The sequence below is a fragment of the Theropithecus gelada genome, chromosome 11 (genome assembly GCF_003255815.1).
Source record: "Theropithecus gelada isolate Dixy chromosome 11, Tgel_1.0, whole genome shotgun sequence".
NCBI lineage: Eukaryota > Metazoa > Chordata > Mammalia > Primates > Cercopithecidae > Theropithecus > Theropithecus gelada.
The window spans coordinates 79567340-79585817 of NC_037679.1; the positions used below are offsets into that span (position 1 = coordinate 79567340).

An 18478-nucleotide genomic window follows, 5' to 3' on the forward strand; every position below is an offset into this window, starting at 1 on the left:
GAACAATTAGTATTTGTTATTACTGTGCAGACTGTCATGGGAAATGCAGACAGGCCTGTGGTGATGCTTGGGTGGAGTTTAGAATATAGCTGTGGAGCACATGAAGCTGCTAGATAAAAACAGAATTCATAATTCATGACCTATTATATTGCACTGTAAGAATCCAGACATTGTGTCAAAATTTAAAGAAGCAGAATTGACTTGTGTGTATATGTGTATGTATGTGTGTGTGTATATACATATATATATTAAGTTGGGTGTGGTGGTACATGCCTGTAATCCCTGCTACTAGGGAGGCTGAGGCAGGAGAATCACTTGAATCCAGGAGACGGAGTTTGCAGTGAGCAAAGATTGGGCCACTGCATTCCAGCCTGGGTGACAGAGTGAGACTCCATCTCAGAAAAAAAAAAAAATTAAGCACTTTGTTTGTGTCAGGTACTGTGTTTGGTGCTGGGATATAGGAGTAGGCAAGACAAACAAGGTCCCTGCTCTCGTGAAGATTCCAGGCGACTTAGAAGTTAATGGGGGAGGTGAAGAGCAGTCCTGGAACAGGGAACGGCATAAGCGAAGGTCCTGAGGTTGGAAGGGGCTTGGCATATTTCAGAAACAGAAGGAAGTCTAGCTTGGAGGATGGATGCGGTGTCCCTAGGGATAATGATGGCGCTAGGCAGCAATCGTATCCCTTAGCACCTTGGAGGTCAGAGTAAGTAGTTTGAGTTCTATCCTGGGGGCAACAGGGTTTCAAACAGGGATGGTGGGATAGGCAGATTATACTTTAGAAGGATCTCCTGGCCAGGTGCCCTGGCTCACACTTGTAATCTCAACACTTTGGGAAGCTGAGGCAGGAGGATCACTTTAATTCAGGAGTTTGAAAACAGCCTGGGCAACATGGTGAGACTCCATCTCTACAAAAAATACAAAACTTGGCTGGACGTGGTGGCTCACACCTGTAATTCTAGCACTTTGGGAGGCTGAGGCAGGCGGTTCACCTGAGTTCAGGAATTCCAGACCAGCTTGGCCAACATGGTGAAACCCCGTCTCTACTAAAAATACAAAAATTAGCTGGGTGTGGTGGTAGGTGCCTATAATCCCAGCTACTAAGGAGGCTGAGGCAGGAGAATCGCTTGAACCTGGGAGGAAGAGGTTGCAGTGAGCCAAGATCACGCCATTTCACTCCAGCCTGGGCGAAAGAGCGAAACTCCGTCTCAAAAAAAAAACAAAAAAACCCCACAAAACTTAGCTGGGTGTGGTGGCATGCACCTGTAGTCCCAGCTACTTGGGACATTAAAGTGGGAGGATTGTTTGAGCTCAGGAGGCCAAGGCTGGAGTGAAGTGGTGCGATCACGGCTCACCACTGCACTCCAGCCTCGGTGTCACAGTGAGACTCTGCCTCAAATAAAAAAAAATAAAAATAAAAAAATAAAATTTAAAATTAGCGATGAGTTTTTGAAAGGCAGTAAAATAGATGCTCAACTATGCATAGAACATCTCTAGAAGACCATGTGAGAAATCTCTAGTGTGGTAACCTTCTTGGGAATGAAACTGGAGTGGCTAGAGGACAGGACGGGGGAGACTTTTCATTCTTTATCTTTTTTTTTGAGATGAGGTCTTGCTCTGTCACTCAGGCTGGAGCGCCATGGTGCGATCGTGGCTCACTGAAGCCTCAACCTCCTGTGCTCAAGGAATCCTCCCACCTCAGCCTCTGAAGTAGCTGACACTACAGGTACATGCCACCATGCCCAGCTAATTTTTGTATTTTTCATAGAGATGGGATTTCTCCATGTTGCCCTGGCTGGTCTTGAACTCCTGGGCTCAAGTGATCTGTCCACCTTGGCCCTCAAAGTGCTAGGATTACAGACGTGAGCCACTTCACCTGGCCTTATCCTTTTTTTTTTTTTTTAAAGCATGTATACGTATATTTTAGAGACAGGGTCTCACTCTGTCCAACCAGGCTGAAGTACAGGGATGCACTGCAGCCTTGACCTCTTGGGTTCAAGCAGTCCTCCTGTCTCAGCCTCTTTAGTATCTGGGACTACAGGCATGCACCCCCACATCTGGCTAATTTACTTTATTTGTAGAGATGGGGTCTCTACGTTGTCTAGGCTGGCCTTGAGCTCAAGTTACCCTCCCGCCTCAGCCTCCCAAAGTGCTGGGATGATAAGCATGAACCAGCATGCCTGGCCTATCTTTATTTTTTTTTTTTATTTGAACCATGTGGATGTATCAGCTATTTAAAACTTAAATAATTATTAAGAAAAAAATATGGGCTCAGCTTGACACACAGGGGTGGGTCAAAGGAAGGCATGTGGAATTCGTCACAGCTGAGGTCTGTCTCTTTTATTTTTTGATATGGAATCTCTTTCTGTCGCCCAGGTTGGAGTGCAATGGTATGATCTTGGCTCACTGCCACCTCTGCCTCCCGAGTTCAAACGATTCTCCTGCCTCAGCCTCCTGAGTAGCTGGGATTACAGGCGTGTGCCACCAAGCCTGCTTAATTTTTGTGTTTTTAGTAGAGACAGGGTTTCGCCATGTTGGCCAGGTTGGTCTTGAACTCCTGACATCAGGTGATCCGCCCGCCTCGGCCTCCCAAAGTACTGGGATTACAGGAGTGAGCCACTCTGCGCCTGGCTGAGGTCTTTCTCTCAAAGCGAACACTAACCTGGCGCCACTGAACTCCAGCCTGGGCGACAAAGCGAGACCCTGTCTCTAAAAAAATTACATTAAAAAAAAAAAAAAAGGAGTCCTTGAGGCCCAGGACGGGTCCCTCCAGCCCTCGCACAAGCTCCACCTCTCCTGCTCCTTCAAGGATCCTGAGACCAGCCAGCCACGTAGAAGGTCGCGGGCGTGACTCCTCTGGCCAGGCTCGTGGGCGGCGCCCGCACATGCGGAGCCTGCCACCCACTGGGCGAGAGCGGTACTGCAGACGCGGGTGTCAGAGTCGCCCCACCCGGTGACTTTGCTGTAAATGTTCACTGAGTGCCTTTTCTGTTCCAGGCAGAAGGGGTCCCTGCCCTCATGTGGCTTACAATCTAATGGAACTAATACCAGCAACGGAAGTGCTGCTAGCGACTTGATTAAAACTTATTTTATTATTATTATTATTTTTGAGATGGAGTTTCGCTCTTGTTGCCCAGGCTGGGGTGCAATGACGCAATCTCGGCTCATTGCAACCTCCGCCTCCCGGGCTCAAGCGACTCTCCTGCCTCAGCCTACCGAGTAGCTGGGACTACAGGTGAATGCCACCACGGCAGGCTATTTTTTTTTTTGTTTTTAGATGGAGTCTCGCTCTGTCGCCCAGGCTGCAGTGCCGTGGCACGATCTCGGCTCACTGCAAGCTCTGCCTCCCGGGTTCACGCCATTCTCCTGCCTCAGCCTCCCGAGTAGCTGGGACTACAGGCGCCCGCCACCATGCCCGGCTAATTTTTTTCTATTTTTAGTAGAGACGGGGTTTCACCATGTTATCCAGGATGGTCTCCTCTCCTGAGCTCGTGATCCGCCTGCCTCGGCCTCCCAAAGTGCTGGGATTACAGATGTGAGCCACTGCGCCCGGCCAATTTTTGTATTTTTAGTAGAGATGGGGATTCATCATATTGGTCAGGCTGGTCTCCAGCTCCTGACCTCAGGTGATCCACCCACCTCGGCCTCCCGAAGTGCTGGGATTCCAGGTGTGAGTCACCACACCTTTTTAAAATTTCTTTACAGCAATGCAAGAAAAAGCTTTTTTATTATTTTTATTTTTTATTTTTTATTTTTTAATAGAGATGGGATCTCTTGCCCAGACTGGTCTTTTTTTTTTTTTTTTTTTTTTTTTTTGAGACGGAGTCTCGCTCTGTCGCCCAGGCTGGAGTGCAGTGGCCAGATCTCAGCTCACTGCAAGCTCCGCCTCCCGGGTTCCCGCTATTCTCCTGCCTCAGCCTCCCGAGTAGCTGGGACCACAGGCGCCGCCACCTCGCCCGGCTAATTTTTTGTGTTTTTAGTAGAGATGGGGTTTCGCCGTGTTAGCCAGGATGGTCTCTATCTCCTGACCTTGTGATCCGCCCGTCTCGGCCTCCCAAAGTGCTGGGATTACAGGCTTGAGCCACCGCGCCCGGCCGCCCAGGCTGGTCTTAAAGTCCTAGAATCAAGCAATCCTCCTGCCTCAGCCTCCCAAAATATTCCAATTACAGGCATGAGCCACCACGCCTAGCCTATAGCAACTTTATAATTTGCTTTTTGATGAAAGTTTTTGTTCTTATAATACAAGTACTATATGTTCATGGTAGAAAATTTAAAGCCCAGACATAACTTCTGTCAACATTTGAGTGTAGCCCTTACAGAACTGTCCTGTGTATTTTACAAAAATGGAAGTATACATTTAATATTTTGTAGTCTGCTTTCTTGTTTTTAACAGTTTTAGTGAGATATAAAGTAAGAGGGACCGATATCAATACATTCCACTATACCACCTTTTCACATACAATATATCTGCTTTGTTTTAAACTTAATGGAATAGTGGATGATTAATAATAATATAACGCAAATCACTGCTGTAGGCTGAGGAAGGTGCTAAGTGCTTTACACACATCATCACGTTCAGTTCTCCCAAAAACCCTAATAGTAGGTACTATTATTTTCCTCATTCTGCAGATGAAGAAACTGAAGCATAAAATGACTTGTCCAGCAATAACAGCAGAACCTGGATTTATTTTTATATTTTAAGATAGGGTCTCAGCTGGGTGTGGTGGCTCACGCCTGTAATTCCAGCACTTTGGGAGGCCGAGGCGGGTGGATCTTGAGGTCAGGAGTTTGAGACCAGCCTGGCCAAGATGGTGAAACCCCATCTCTACTAAAAATACAAAAATTAGCCAGGCAAGTTGGTGGGTGCCTGTAATCCCAGCCACTTGGGAGGCTGAGGCAGGAGAATCGCATGAACCAGGGAAGTGGAGGTTGCAGTGAGCTGAGATCGTGCCACTGCACTCCAGCCTGGGCGACAGAGTAAGACTCCACCTCAAAAAAGAAAAAAAAAAAAGATAGGGTCTCACTCTGTTTCCCAGGCTGGAGTGCGGTGGTGTGATCTCAGCTCACTGCAACCTCTACTTCCTGCACTCAAGCATTCCTCCACCTCAGCCTCACAAGTAGCTGAGATTACGGGCGGGCACCACCGTGCCCAGCTAATTTCTGTATTTTTTGTAGAGATAGAGGTTTGCCATGTTGCCTAGATTGGTCTTGAACTCCAGGGCTCAAGTGATCCTCCTATCTCAGCCTCCCAAAGTGCTGGGATTATAGGTGTGAGCCACCTTAGCCAGCCAGAGGTAGACTTAAATCCAGCTTTGTCTGAGAACCTGAGTTCTTAACCATTTTGTTATGCCTGGCCTGTGCCAGGCTTTGAGAGAATTTAGAGGAATCTGGAAAAAAAGGGGTCTCCTGGCTGGGTGCGGTGGCTCATGCATGTAATCTCAGCACTTTGGGAGGCTGAGGTGGGCGGATCACCTGAGGTCAGGAGTTCGAGACCAGCCTGGCCAACATGGTGAAACCCTGTCTCTACTAAAAATACAAAAATTAGCCGGGCGTGGTGGTGGATGCCTGTAATCCCAGCTACTCCGGAAGCTGAGGCAGGAGAATTGCTTGAACCCAGGAGGCGGAGGTTGCAGTGAGTCGAGATTGTTTCACTATACTCCAGCCTGGGTGAAAGAAAAAAAGGTGGGAGGGTCTCCTGGGGCCCAAAGTGGAATGAGGAAGTTGAATAGTTACCATACGAGGTACAGTGAGCTGAACATCACCGGGGAACCAGAGGCCAGGGTCAGGACGTAACCAGGAAAGGCTTCCTGGAAGAGGTAAGAACCAAGTGTCATGTGTGCAGACAGAGGTGGGGAACCATGTGGGGCTGGCCTGAGCAGAGCCTCAGGTGTAGACGAGTGTATGAGCATCAACAGGGACCAATAAGGAAAAATAACTGAGCACCAAATTCTATGGGGTCACAGAGATAGATGATACTGGGGGTCTGCCCTCCAAAGCTGACTAGCTAGCTAGGAAGAAGGTTGAGGGGTGGGGGTAGGAACACAGAAATAAGTAATAGCTATCACTGTGCACCCTGCCCCCATGTGTCAGGCTTTCTACCTACATGGACACATTTAAGCTCACAACATCTCTGGAAGATCCAGTTCCAGAACATCTGTGGAAGCTCACAACATCTCTGGAAGTGGCATGAGCCACTGCATGCAGCCCCCAGGAGCTCTTGATCTGAGGCACAAAGATGCTTAGGGGGTTTCCAAATATATTTTATGGTCACCTCTTCTCCCACCAATGTCTGCTATACTGTGTGTTTACACATAGGTGTGTTTTTAGAGGAAAGGGTTCAAAGCTTTCATTACACTCTTTTTTTTTTTTTTTCTAATAAAGAAAAAAGCTTTGTTGCCCAGGCTGGTCTCAAACTCCCAACCTCAAGCAATCTGTCCACCACCTCAGCCTCCCAAAGTGTTGGGATTACAGCCATGAGCCACTACGCTGGTCCTCATTACATTCTCAAAGGGGCCTATAAAAAAAAAAAAAAAAAGAGGCCGGGCACGGTGGCTCACGCCTGTAATGCCAGTACTTTGGGAGGCTGATGCAGGCGGATCACAAGGTCAGGAGATGGAGACCATCCTGGCCAATATGGTGAAACCCCGTCTCTACTAAAGTACAAAAAAAAAGTAGCCAGGCGTGGTGGTGCATGCCTGTAATCCCAGCTACTCGGGAGGCTGAGGCAGGCAAATGGCTTGAACCCAGAAGGTGGAGATTGCAGTGAGCTGAGATTGTGCCCCTGCACTCCAGCCTGGCAACAGAGCAAGACTCCATTTCAAAAAAAAAAAAAGTTTACTGTCATTTTATGTTATATACTTTTTTAAAAAAGTTTTCTTTTTAAAGCTGCTTTTAGACAAGTAGAAGGAAGAAAAAGGAAGAAGGGGGTAAGGAGGAAAGAATTTTGTAGACAAAATTTAACAGATGCAATTTTTTTTTTGGGGGGGTCGCCCAGGCTGGAGTGCAGTGGCATGATCTCAGCTCACTGCAACTTGCCCTCCTGGGTTCAAGCGATTCTTGTGCCTCAGCCATCTGGGTAGCTGGGATTACAGGTGTGCGCCACCATGCCCAGGTAATTTTTGTATTTTTAGTAGAGTTGGGGTTTCACCATGTTGGCCAGGCTGGTCTTGAATTTGTGACGTCAAGTGATCCGCCAGTCTCCGTATCCCAAAGTGCTGGGATTACAGGCGTGAACCACCACTCCCGGCCAGATGTCAATTTTTGTTTCTACAATTTCAAGGAAGAGAAAGCCAGTGTGACCAGAGGTCAAAAGATGAGAATGTTGGCCGGGCACGGTGGCTCATGCCTGTCATCCTACTATTTTGGGAAGCCGAGGCAGACGGATTACCTGAGGTCAAGAGTCTGAGACTAGCCTGGCTAACATGGTGAAACACTGTCTGTACTAAAAATACAAAAAAAATTAACTGGGCGTGGTGGTGCACACCTGTAATCCCAGCTACTCAGGAGGCTGAGGCAGGAGAACTGCTTGAACCTGGGATGCGGAGGTTGCATTGAGCCGAGATTGCGCCACTGCACTCCAGCCTAAGTAACAAGAGTGAAACTCCGTCTCAAAAAAAAAAAAAAAAAAAGATGAGACTGTTGAGTCAGGATTAGGATTCAGATCTGCTGGCACCAATTTCAGTGCTCTTTATACTTTCTGTTGCTATTCATTCATTCATCCATTCATTCAGCAAATTTATATCAAGTATCTGGTATGTGCCAGGTATGATTCCAAATTACACTATTCCCAGATTATTCTGAGAATGCTGCAGTGCCAAACTCTTGGTGTCACAGACTGTATATTACAGTGGGGGAGACAGACAAAATAATATAATAATATAACGACGAAGGCGCAATACTCTGTGCTATGAAAAAACGCAGTCAGAGGATGGCGAGGAAGGGGAACGGAATTTTAGATAGGGCGTTCTGGGCTCAGAACCTCCAGATGCCCGTCCATGGACTCCAACGAAGGGAGCGATTCCAGGTACCGGGAAACCTTGCACAAACCTCTCTTGAGCTTCCGCCTCGCCCAGGTGGGGACGGTAGGGAGACCAGTGGACACACGCATGCGCACGAAGGAAACGGCAAAGCCTGAAGGAAGGTGCAGAGCGCATGCTCTCTCTTGCTCGAGACGCCGAGGATTTTGACGAGGACTCTCTCCGCGCGGATGATAGTGCTCAGGTTAATGCCAGAGGGAGGGCGGTGCCCAATAGTAACTTCCTTTGGAGGTTGTAGTCCTGCCCCCAGAGCCAATTTTCTACTTCCGTTTCCGGCGCTGCGGTAGTCCAGGTCGAAAATGGCGGCAGTTGGTGTGTCACGGGTTTTTCGGCTGCTGGGTCGGTCCGGCCCACAGCTGGGGCGGCCTATGTCGAGTGGCGCCCATGGCGAAGAGGGCTCAGGTACTGGGGCCGGGGTCGACAGGTCGGGCCTCAGCCCCACTCGGGCGAGGCAGGGCGGGACTGTGACCTTGGCCCGAGGCCTTGCGGGAGGGAAAGTGAGACCCGGGCCCGCCCCATACCGGGGCTGAGCGGTTGTGGCTTCTCCGTAGCTCGCATGTGGAAGACCCTCACCTTTTTCGTCGCGCTCCCCGGGGTGGCAGTCAGCATGCTGAATGTGTACCTGAAGTCGCACCACGGAAAGCACGAGAGACCCGAGTTCATCGCCTACCCCCATCTCCGCATCAGGACCAAGGTACGCCCTTGCACATCTCTTCAAGTGTCCGTTCTCTTTTCGTTATGTGTGCCTTAGTGCAAGTTCTTCATTCTCTAAAGGCATGGGTGCCAGGCGTGTACAGCTTGTTTATCCTCACAGACAGAAAATGTATTTTCTTCCATTTTGTGGAAGGACAACTGACACTTGGGATTACGTCCCAATTTTCTTTTTCAAGGTCATACAATAAGTGCCCTTCAGTTTCCCTTTTCTCCGATTCATCCTACCTCCTGCCTTCTGAGACAGTTCTGAAACAGGTGTCCGTTGTGTAAAGTTTGGAGGTTTAGGAAATCCAATTAGAGTGGCAAAGTCTGAAGGTGGTTCCCGTAAGCGAACCTAGCTACACGGGGGAGGCTGAAGCAGGAGAATCCCTTGAACCTAGGAGGCGGAGTTTGCAGTGAGCTGAGATCGTACCACTGCACTCCAGCCTGGGCGACAGAGCGAGACTCTAGTCTCAAAACAACAACAAAACATGAGTCTGGCAGCTACTAGTTGCATAATGAAGAGGCTGACAGCTTTCTGTATTTCCCACCACTACCTTATTTTCTCGACTGTTTTGTTCGCTGTTGATGTAGATACATTACAATGATGTGTCCTCTGTTTGCTGTATCTTTAACAAGGGCTTATTCTGATTCTTTAATACTGGCCGTGCGCGGTGGCTCACGCCAGTAATCCCAGCACTTTAGGAGGCTAAGGCGGGTGGATCACTTGAGGTCAGGAGTTCAAGAGCAGCCTGGTCAACATGGCAAAACATTATCTCTACTAAAAATACAAAAAGTAGCCGAGTGTGGTGGCGGGCGCCTGTAATCCCAGCTACTTGGGAGGCTGAGGTGGGAGAATCGCTTAAACCCAGGAGGCGGAGGTTGCAGTGAACCGAGATCCGGCCATTGCACTACATCCTGGGCAACAGGAGTGAAACTCCGTCTCAAAAAAAAAAAAAAAAAAAAAAAAAAAAAAAAATAATAATAATAATATACTTAGCCAAAAGGCTGAGAAGTGATGGGAAAAAAATTATTATTACATCACCTAGCCCATATAGGACTGGCCTTGTAGAAACTTACCCTAGACTCTTGAATTTTTTGAGTCTTTGAGCAGCACTCCCACCCTCGTACAGTGGAATTAGAAGTCAGACAGTAAAGGTTTCTCAACCTCAGCACTGTTGACATTTGGGGCTGGGTAATTCTTGTTGGGCCATATCCTTGGCCTGTACCCACTAGGTGGCAGTAGTACCTGCTCAACCCTGCTCCCCCTTCCCCGTCCCCCGCCCATCACAATGTCTCCAGATACTACCCATTGTCCCCAGGAGGGGCAAAATCACCCTGGGTTGGAGATTGTTGCCTTAAAGTAATGCCTTTCAAAGGTAATAGGCAAGATAATTGAGGGTGGACTGCCGTTTCCCAGCCCAGATATTGTTTGAAGTGTGAGATGGTGCCAGAAATCTGTATTTAATTAAGCATCTCCCTCCCCTAATACTGACTGCCAACATTTTGATACAGGTGATTTGAGGATTACACTTTCATAAACACAGCACTGGATATACTAGTTACTAGGGAGAGGATTATGAGTACCTAACTTGAGCTTGCATTTTCTGCCATCCATATTTGTTATCCTGTAGCCAGGATAACTTTAAGGGCTCCCCTGGTAGTTATAAGAGCTCATTAAATAATGGGAAGGTTGAACTATGCCAGTAGATAAAGGACTAATTTCCATTTTGTTTTTGTATATGATCTGTAGCCCTGTTATAAGCAGTTCATGACAGTGTTCTTTCTGAATTATTTTCTGGAATTATCTAACTGACATCTTCACTCCACAGCCGTTTCCCTGGGGAGATGGTAACCATACTCTATTCCATAACCCTCATGTGAATCCACTTCCAACTGGCTACGAAGATGAATAAAGAGAATCTGGACCACTACCTGGGCACCAGGGACCACAGCACTGGTTTGGACCATTACTCTGCATATGGACCAGAAAAAGTATACGGGACCTTAAGCTCATCTTCTTGTATCAAATGATGACTGGTATACTGGTCTTCCATCCCTTTGCTTGTGGCAGGAGATGGCTTAAATAAATAACTTAAACTTAGATTAGTCATGAGCTGAGAGTTACTTTCTTTGGTTATGTTTTTTCGCAGAAATTAGCATTTGCAAGCTGAAAAGAAATTGGCATTAGTTATTTGTTTCCACAGTGAAGGTCTAGGCTGCTGTTTAGTGTTACAGGTCCAATTCAGCCCACTGAATAAGTGTTTGTAACAGCCCCTCTTGGTTTATTGTGCCTGATGTGGGTAAAGGGACCAAGTGTAGCGGTGCTAATTAAGCATCAAGATTAGTCCTTGGCCAGGTGCGGTGGCTCATGCCTGTAATCCCAGCACTTTGGGGGGCTGAGGCTGGCGGATCACCTGAGGTCAGGAGTTCGAGACCAGCCTGGCCAACATGACGAAACCCTGTCTCTACTAAAAATACAAAAATTAGTTGGGTGTGGTGGCGCGCTCCTATAGCTGGATGTGGAGTCTTGAACCCGGGAGGTGGCGGTTGCAGTGAGCCAAGATCGTGCCACTGCAATCCAGCCTGGGCAACAGAGCGAGACTTTGTCTCAAAAAACCAATGGTCCTTGACAGGCCTGAGATTTCAAAGACATTGAATGGCTAGCAGAATGGCTGCATTTTACACCTGAAAGAGGTACTTGTGTTTCTCAAGAGGAAGTGCTTGATCTGGGTCTCATCTTTTTCCTGTCCCACTCCACTAGCATTTACTGCAGAATCTTCCCTGTAGTCATAATTTTCTCAAACATGTCAAGTTCTTACCTTGAGGTCATCTCCTTCAGGGCTGGTAGGGTCAGAAATCTTAAGAGAAATAAAGGGAGTGTGACACATTTCTGCTTATTGACTTTTTTCTGGAATTAAAACTATCCTGTTTTAATGGATAGTAAATGGCAGTAGTAGTAGTTACAAAACCACTCTGAGAGGGTAATTAATTGCAATCAAAATTTAAAACCTTTATTTTAGCCGGGTACGGTGACTCACACCTGTAATCCTAGCACTTTGGGAGGCCAAGGCGGGCAGAGCATGAGGTCAAGAGATCAAGACCATCCTGGACAACATGGCAAAACCCCATCTCTATTGAAAATACAAAAATTAGCTGGGCGCGGTGGCACGCACCTGTACTCCCAGGAGGCGGAGGTTGCAGTGAGCCCAGAAAAAAAAAAAAAAAAAAAAAAAAAACCTTTTTTATTTTTTGAGACGGAATCTCACTCTATTGCCCAGGCTACAGTGCAGTGGCACGATCTCAGTTCACTGCAACCTTCTCCCAGGTTGAAGCGATTCTCCTGCCTCAGCCTCCCGAATAGCTGGGACTACAGGCATGCGCCACCACGCCCAGCTAATTTTTTGTGTGTTTTTAGTAGAGACAAGGTTTCGCATGTTGGCCAGGCTGGTCTTGAACTCCTAACCTCAGGTGATCTGCTCACCTCAGCCTCCCAAACTGCTGGGATTACAGGTTTCAGCCACTGTGCCTGGCCAGAGCTGGTTTATTCTTTTTTTGTTTGTTTGAGACAAGAGTTTCGCTCTTGTTGCCCAGGCTGGAGTGCAATGGCATGATCTTGGCTCACCACAACCTCCACCTCCCAGGTTCAAGCAATTCTCCTGTCTCATCCTCCTGAGTAGCTGGGATTACAAGCATGTACCACCACACCTGGCTAATTTTTTGTATTTTAAGTAGAGACAGGGTTTCTCTATGTTGGCCAGGCTAGCCTCAAACTCCCAACCTCAGGTGATCCGCCCACCTCAGCCTCCCAAAGTGCTGGGATTACAGGCGTGAGCCACCACGCCCGGCCAGTTGGTTTATTCTTAAGGCTCAAAGGAACACTTTCGTGGTAGGTTCAAGAGGCAACGAGGTATTTCATGTTGTATTACATTAAACTGGTAATGCAAAAGTAAGGCATATACAGTACAGAATAGAGAATCTCATTATCTTTCCCATTTTGTGATATAACAGCCTGTACTTCTGAGTCCCTATAGGGCTGTTTTGGTTGTGGCCAGTCTGAGTTTAGGACAGATGTATTATACTTCAGGTTGCTGCCTGGCCTCCCCTGGCTAGGTTCCAAACATCTTTTATAATCCTTGGATAATGGACCCTAGCCAGTCATAAAATATAAATGAAGAATGTTTTGAAGTGACATTACGGACAAGTCACATTAAATATGATGCAGCGACTGGTAAAGTGGAGACAAGACAATAGAATTCGGGCCTTCTATAAATCAAGTTTCTTGGTTTATTTTTGAGACAGGGTCGTGCTCTGTCAACCAGCCTGGAGTGCAGTGGCACAGTCACAGCCCGCTGCAGTCTCTACCTCCCAGGCTCAGGTGATGCTCCCACCTCAGCCTTTTGAGTAGCTGGGACTACAGGCCCACACGACCATACCCCGCTAATTTTTTTGTAGAGATGGGGTTTCGCCATGTTGCCCAGGCTGGTCTCGAATTCCTGAGTTCAAGTGATCGGCCCATCTCACCTTCCAAAGTGTTACAGTCATGAGCCACCATACCCGGCCTGTAATTCAAGTTTCATACTTCTTTGGGCATATAATAAAACCAAATTACTCAAGTAATTGTGGGGATTCCGTGACATTCTGAGGTATGTAAGTGCTCTCCTGATCCTTTTTTGGTACCATATTGTATTTGTGTAGCATGTTGTGGAAATTTTAGAAATCAGTGAGGTTTTGACTGGGTGCAGTGGCTCACACACACCTGTAATCCCAGCACTTTGGGATGTCAAGACTGGCAGATCACCTGAGGTTAAGAGTTCAAGACCAGCCTGGCCAATATGGTGAAACCCCATCTCTACTAAAAATACAAAAATTAGCTGGGCATTGTGGTGCATGCCTGTAATCCCAGCTACTCGGGAGGCTGAGGCAGGAAAATCATTGGAACCCAGGAGGTGGAGGTTGCAGTAAGCCGAGATTGCACCACTGCACTCCAGCCTGGGCGACAGAGCCAGGCTGTCTCAAAAAAAAAAAAAAAAAAAATCAGTGAGGTTTCTGATTGCCATACTGTACCACCTAGCTTAGACAAGTCACTTTTTCTTCACCTTTAAGTTACAAAACTGGTGTATACATGAGGTTTGTAGGGTAACAGGGTAATAGTTCCATAAAATGCACTGAGTTCCAGAGGCAAATAATGATAGAAACTAAATGTTACAATTTATTCCATCTTCAGGATTACAGACATTACAGGGCAGGATAAGTAAACAAGGCAAATAAAGCCAGCACCTTTAGCTTCCCCCCCCACCCGCCCACCACTTAACCAGATGCAGCATTTTAAGGATATGCAGGTTGACAATTCACTGACTTGGGTTGAAAGCTGGCAATAGCAGATCTTTGCAATTTAGGTTCTTCCTCCATAGCTATTCCAAATATCTTAATTCCTGAACTACACACTGAGAGCTCTGAAATGGTGGTCATTCCAACATTCTTGCAGCTTTCACATCTTAATCTGACACCTCTGGTGAATGCAGGGAACTGTGTTAAAAGCTGTCTTCCTCTTTGCTAATCCAGGCCACCAGCAATCTTAACCATTAGTTACTATATAAAAATAAAAGTGTGCTCAAAAGCACTCACTGAAACTGTTGTGCCCAGATCCTTTTTCAGAGCATTAGTTCCCTGAGAGAAAAAAAGAGGTCTTAACCAATTGCTTTCATGACCGATGACCCCAGTACAGTGTATATGTCTTTCGCAGCAGAAATCAAGAGGTCAGGCAGCTCTGCTCATCCTGACTAGTTTATCATCGTTTGCATACAAGGTATATTTATGTAAAGCTGATTCCACACCAAGTATTGCAACCATAATCTCAAAAAATTGTTCAATTTTAGCACACTGAGTTCCTGCCAGATGCCACAGCAGGTAAGAAATCATCTCAAAGAGTTCATCTTTTACAACTGAGAGGAAAACATCGAAGGGGGAAATAAAACTCCTCTCTCCTAAGTTCGTCATCAAATCTGATGGCTAGGTTCACAGATTTAGTTGACAAAAATCCAGAGTCCTCAATTTCTGGATTGAGAAATCCTTCAAGGGGACTGTCAAGGTCAAGAAGAATTTTCAGACTTTTCTTTGCCATGGCCCATGAATTCCAGTCCTTCAATAGGAATCTCTTTCTCCTTTATTGCTTTCTGGTAGGAGGAGAAAACACATTATAAGGATCTATATGAAGCTCAAGTTGCAAGCTTTGTAAATAAAATATGACAGCACAAAAGTAAAATCACGCTGATTATAAAGACTTATAACCATGATTCAAACCACATACTTTTTAAAAAACAAGTACCAGTAGGGTGTGGTGGCTCAGGTGTATAATCACAGCTTTTTGGGAGACCAAGGCAGGTGGATCACTTGAGGCCAGAAGTTAGAGACCAACCTGGCCAACATGGCGAAACCCTGTTTATACTAAAAATACAAAAATTAGCTGGGCATGGGGGTGCATGCCTGTAATTCCAGCTACTCCGGTGGCTGAGGCATGAGAATAGCTTGAACCTGGGAGGTGGAGGTTGCCAGTGAGCTGAGATGGTGCCATTGCACTCCAGCCTGGGAGACAGTGAGACTCTGCCTCAAAAATAAATAAAAACCAAAAGTACCATAATGAATAAATCAAGTGTAAGACCTGAGGGAGACTGGAAAAGGAGTTGTGAGGGAACCATTAAAATTAAGTGAAATTTGAAAAACAATCATCACTTTGTGTTGGTGAAAGACTTACTGGCTATGTGACCAACTAAATGGGATGAAGACAGCAACTACCTCGGGGAACTGCTGTGAGGATGTGTTGGGTTAACTTATTGGAAGTGCTTTGCCCAGTGCTGTTCTAACAATTCAAAGCAGTTCCACATCCATTGGGCCAGAATAAACATTTCCTAGTTGCAGTTGCGGGGACTGGTCAAGAGAGATAAACAGGCTAACGAAGGGTTTATAACATCAAAATAATGTGATCCTCCAGTCTGAAGTATAACCCCGCCCAGACCTCAGCTGTAATAGTGGAAAAGTGCACCACCTGCGAAAGAATCAAGGCAACCTGGTGCTAGTGAACTCGGATCAATCACTTCCTATTTCTGGGTGTTAGTTTTTTATGTATAAAATATGAGTAACTATACCCACCTTGCGAGGATGAACACCAAATGAACCAAAAGATGTGACTGTGTGTCTTAAAAACAAAAGCACTGCACCAATATTTGTCATTCGGGGAGACACCCAAACGGCCTCGGTGGTGGTGATAGGGGAGCGAGCTCCTGCCACTGACCTCACTGCGGCTTTTCTCCACCCTTCCAGTCCAGTCCCAACCCCCATAAAACACGACGAGTGTAGTGGGACTCAGGGCGGAGAATGCGGGGCCTGGAAACAGAGGCGGAAGGGCTCACCTGAACACACTGCTGGTAGCGCTTGAAGAGGTCGGTGCACGGGTCCCCGGAGCTGTCCCCCTTGAGAAACTTCTCGGCGAACCAGCGATTGAAGCACTGGTCGTATTCGCGCTTCATGTCCGTGCATGCCTCCCCGACACTGTTCATGGCGACAGTGGTGGCGGCGGCGGCGGCAGCGCACTCTGATGTCATCACTCTTAGGCGCGTCGCTCGGCGTTACGCGCGGGCGCACTACGGGGGCCAAGGAAGGAAGAAATGTGGTCGCGGTTGGTGTGGCTGGGCCTTCGGGCCCCTCTGGGCGGGCGCCAGGGCTTCACGTCCAAGGCGGATCCTCAGGTAAAGGCCAGGGCCATCTAGGCGGGTGGCGGAGCAAGCCGGGAGGCACACCGGGGCGCCGGTGACCCACACTCCCTGCCTCATTCCTCCTCCAGGGCAGTGGCCGGATCACGGCCCAGGTGATCGAGCACCTGGAGCGTCTAGCGCTTGTGGACTTCGGCAGCTGCGAGGCAGTGGCGCGACTGGAGAAAGCTATCGCCTTCGCCGACCGGCTACGTGCGGTGGACACTGACGGGGTGGAGCCCATGGAGTCGGTCCTGGAGGACAGGTAAACTCGAGGCTGCAGCCCCGAAGCCTTGAGCGTGGCCCGTTCGCAGCCGTTTAATGTGACGATTAGCGAACAATTTTCCAGGGGGTTAAAGAGCGTTAGCGAGATTCAGGAACTTGCCTACGGTCACCTCGCGAGTCAGTGGCTTCACTCTTCCCCTTGTTCATTACGGATGCTCTCGCTCGTGTCGTCCTAGTGTAAGTAGAAACAAAACCCAAACTGCTCATCATCGCCTTTGTGTTTTTTTTCTTGAGACGGAGTCCAGACTGGAGTGCAGTGGCGCGATCTCGGCTCACTGCAAGCTCCGCCTCCCGTGTTCAAACAATTATCTTCCTCAGCCTCCCGAGTAGCTGGGATTACAGGTGGCTGCCCCCACGCCCGGCTAATTTTTTTTTTTTTTTTTTTTTTTGAGACGGAGTCTCGCTTTGTCGCCCAGGCTGGAGTGCAGTGGCCGGATCTCAGCTCACTACAAGCTCCGCCTCCCGGGTTCATGCCATTCCCCTGCCTCAGCCTCCCGAGTAGCTGGGACTACAGGCGCCCACCACCTCGCCCGGCTAGTTTTTTGTATTTTATAGTAGAGACGGGGTTTCACCGGGTTAACCAGGATGGTCTCGATCTCATGACCTTGTGATCCACCCGTCTCGGCCTCCCAAAGTGCTGGGATTACAGGCTTGAGCCACCGCGCCCGGCCCGGCTAATTTTTTTTGTATTTTTAGTAGAGACGGGGACGGGGTGTCACCGTCTTGGCCAGGCTGGTCTTGAACTCCTGACCTCGTGATCCACCCGCCTCGGCCTCCCAAAGTGCTGGGATTATAGGCGTGAGCTACCGCGCCTGGCCTAATCATCGCCTTTGAGCCCCTACTCCATAGAGTCCCTGCCTGCTCACTCAGACATACTCTTCTCAGTACCCTCCTTGGCTACCTTGACTGCGTCTCCAGCAAGACAAGTTCTTTCCCTCTCTAGATCTTTGCACTGGCCCTTCGTTTTTTCCTGCCTCTCAGTATTTGCATGGCTGCCTCCCTCTTGGCACAGGTCTCAGCTTATCTTCTGGGAAAGGGCTCCCCTAACCACTGCAAATCCCTTCTCCCCTTCTGGTTAGTAACACATACTATTGGGTTTTTTCCTCTAACATTTTAATGGACTTTTGTTCATTTGTTATATCTTTTTTATTAAAATGTGAGCACTTTATGAGATTTGGTTCCTGTTGCATTCCTGCCTCGAATTTTTATTTTTTGAGATGGAGTCTCACTCTTATCACCCAAGTTAGAGTGCAGTGGCATGATCTCAGCTCATTGCAACCTCCACCTCCCAGGCTCAAGAGATCCTCCTACCTCAGCCTCCAAGTATAGGACCACAGGCTCGTGCCACCAGGCCTGGCTAATTTTTTTTTTTTTTTTTTTTTTTTTTTTTTTTTTTTTTTGAGACGGAGTCTCGCTCTGTTACCCAGGCTGGAGTGCAGTGGCCGGATCTCAGCTCACTGCAAGCTCCGCCTCCCGGGTTCACGCCATTCTCCTGCCTCAGCCTCCCCAGCAGCTGGGACTACAGGCACCCGCCACCTCGCCCGGCTAGGTTTTTTTTTGTACTTTTTAGTAGAGACGGGGTTTCACCGTGTTCGCCAGGATGGTCTCGATCTCCTGACCTCGTGATCTGCCCATCTCAGCCTCCCAAAGTGCTGGGATTACAGGCTTGAGCCACCGTGCCCGGCCACTAATTTTTTTTTTTTTTTTTTTTTTTTTTTG

At 47.8% G+C, this 18478-nt stretch overlaps 3 protein-coding genes across 4 annotated transcripts in view; 2 read left to right on the forward strand and 1 right to left on the reverse strand.

The window, feature by feature from the left end:
• The first annotated feature begins 8290 nt into the window (after positions 1 to 8290).
• Positions 8291 to 10842, forward strand: LOC112635525 (cytochrome c oxidase subunit 6A1, mitochondrial). Its single transcript, XM_025403718.1, has 3 exons — positions 8291 to 8435; positions 8585 to 8727; positions 10559 to 10842. The coding sequence occupies exons 1-3, from the start codon at positions 8333 to 8335 to the stop codon at positions 10640 to 10642; spliced, it is 330 nt and encodes a 109-aa protein (XP_025259503.1). The 5' UTR covers positions 8291 to 8332; the 3' UTR covers positions 10643 to 10842.
• Positions 10843 to 12032: 1190 nt separating this feature from the next.
• On the reverse strand, positions 12033 to 16316 carry TRIAP1 (TP53 regulated inhibitor of apoptosis 1). 2 transcript variants are annotated; one of them, XR_003121933.1, is made up of 3 exons: positions 16136 to 16316; positions 14205 to 14902; positions 12033 to 12044 (listed from the first exon to the last, which is right to left on the reverse strand). XR_003121933.1 is itself a non-coding variant. In XM_025403720.1 (2 exons), the coding sequence occupies exons 1-2, from the start codon at positions 16280 to 16282 to the stop codon at positions 14819 to 14821; spliced, it is 231 nt and encodes a 76-aa protein (XP_025259505.1). In that variant the 5' UTR covers positions 16283 to 16316; the 3' UTR covers positions 13913 to 14818. The 2 variants fall into 2 exon arrangements, 1 of the variants encoding a protein (XP_025259505.1); XM_025403720.1 differs by lacking the exon at positions 12033 to 12044 and having other exon boundaries at positions 13913 to 14902.
• A 40-nt stretch (positions 16317 to 16356) lies between these two features.
• Positions 16357 to 18478, forward strand: part of GATC (glutamyl-tRNA amidotransferase subunit C) — a 17658-nt gene continuing 15536 nt past the window's right edge. The window contains exons 1-2 of the mRNA XM_025403717.1: positions 16357 to 16471; positions 16567 to 16739. Coding sequence (XP_025259502.1) covers positions 16391 to 16471; positions 16567 to 16739 — 254 coding nt within the window. The 5' untranslated portion in view covers positions 16357 to 16390. The remainder of the gene's footprint in view (positions 16472 to 16566; positions 16740 to 18478) is intronic.

Excerpts from the sequence above, each read along its gene's own strand:
- LOC112635525 (XM_025403718.1), top strand. The coding sequence starts at position 8,333 with ATGGCGGCAGTTGGTGTGTCACGGGTTTTTCGGCTGCTGGGTCGGTCC. Across the intron at positions 8,436-8,584 it reads CCATGGCGAAGAGGGCTCAG|CTCGCATGTGGAAGACCCTC; the intron begins GTACTGGGGCCG and ends GCTTCTCCGTAG. Across the intron at positions 8,728-10,558 it reads ATCTCCGCATCAGGACCAAG|CCGTTTCCCTGGGGAGATGG; the intron begins GTACGCCCTTGC and ends TTCACTCCACAG.
- TRIAP1 (XM_025403720.1), bottom strand. The coding sequence starts at position 16,282 with ATGAACAGTGTCGGGGAGGCATGCACGGACATGAAGCGCGAATACGAC. Across the intron at positions 14,903-16,135 it reads GCTACCAGCAGTGTGTTCAG|AAAGCAATAAAGGAGAAAGA; the intron begins GTGAGCCCTTCC and ends TCCTCCTACCAG.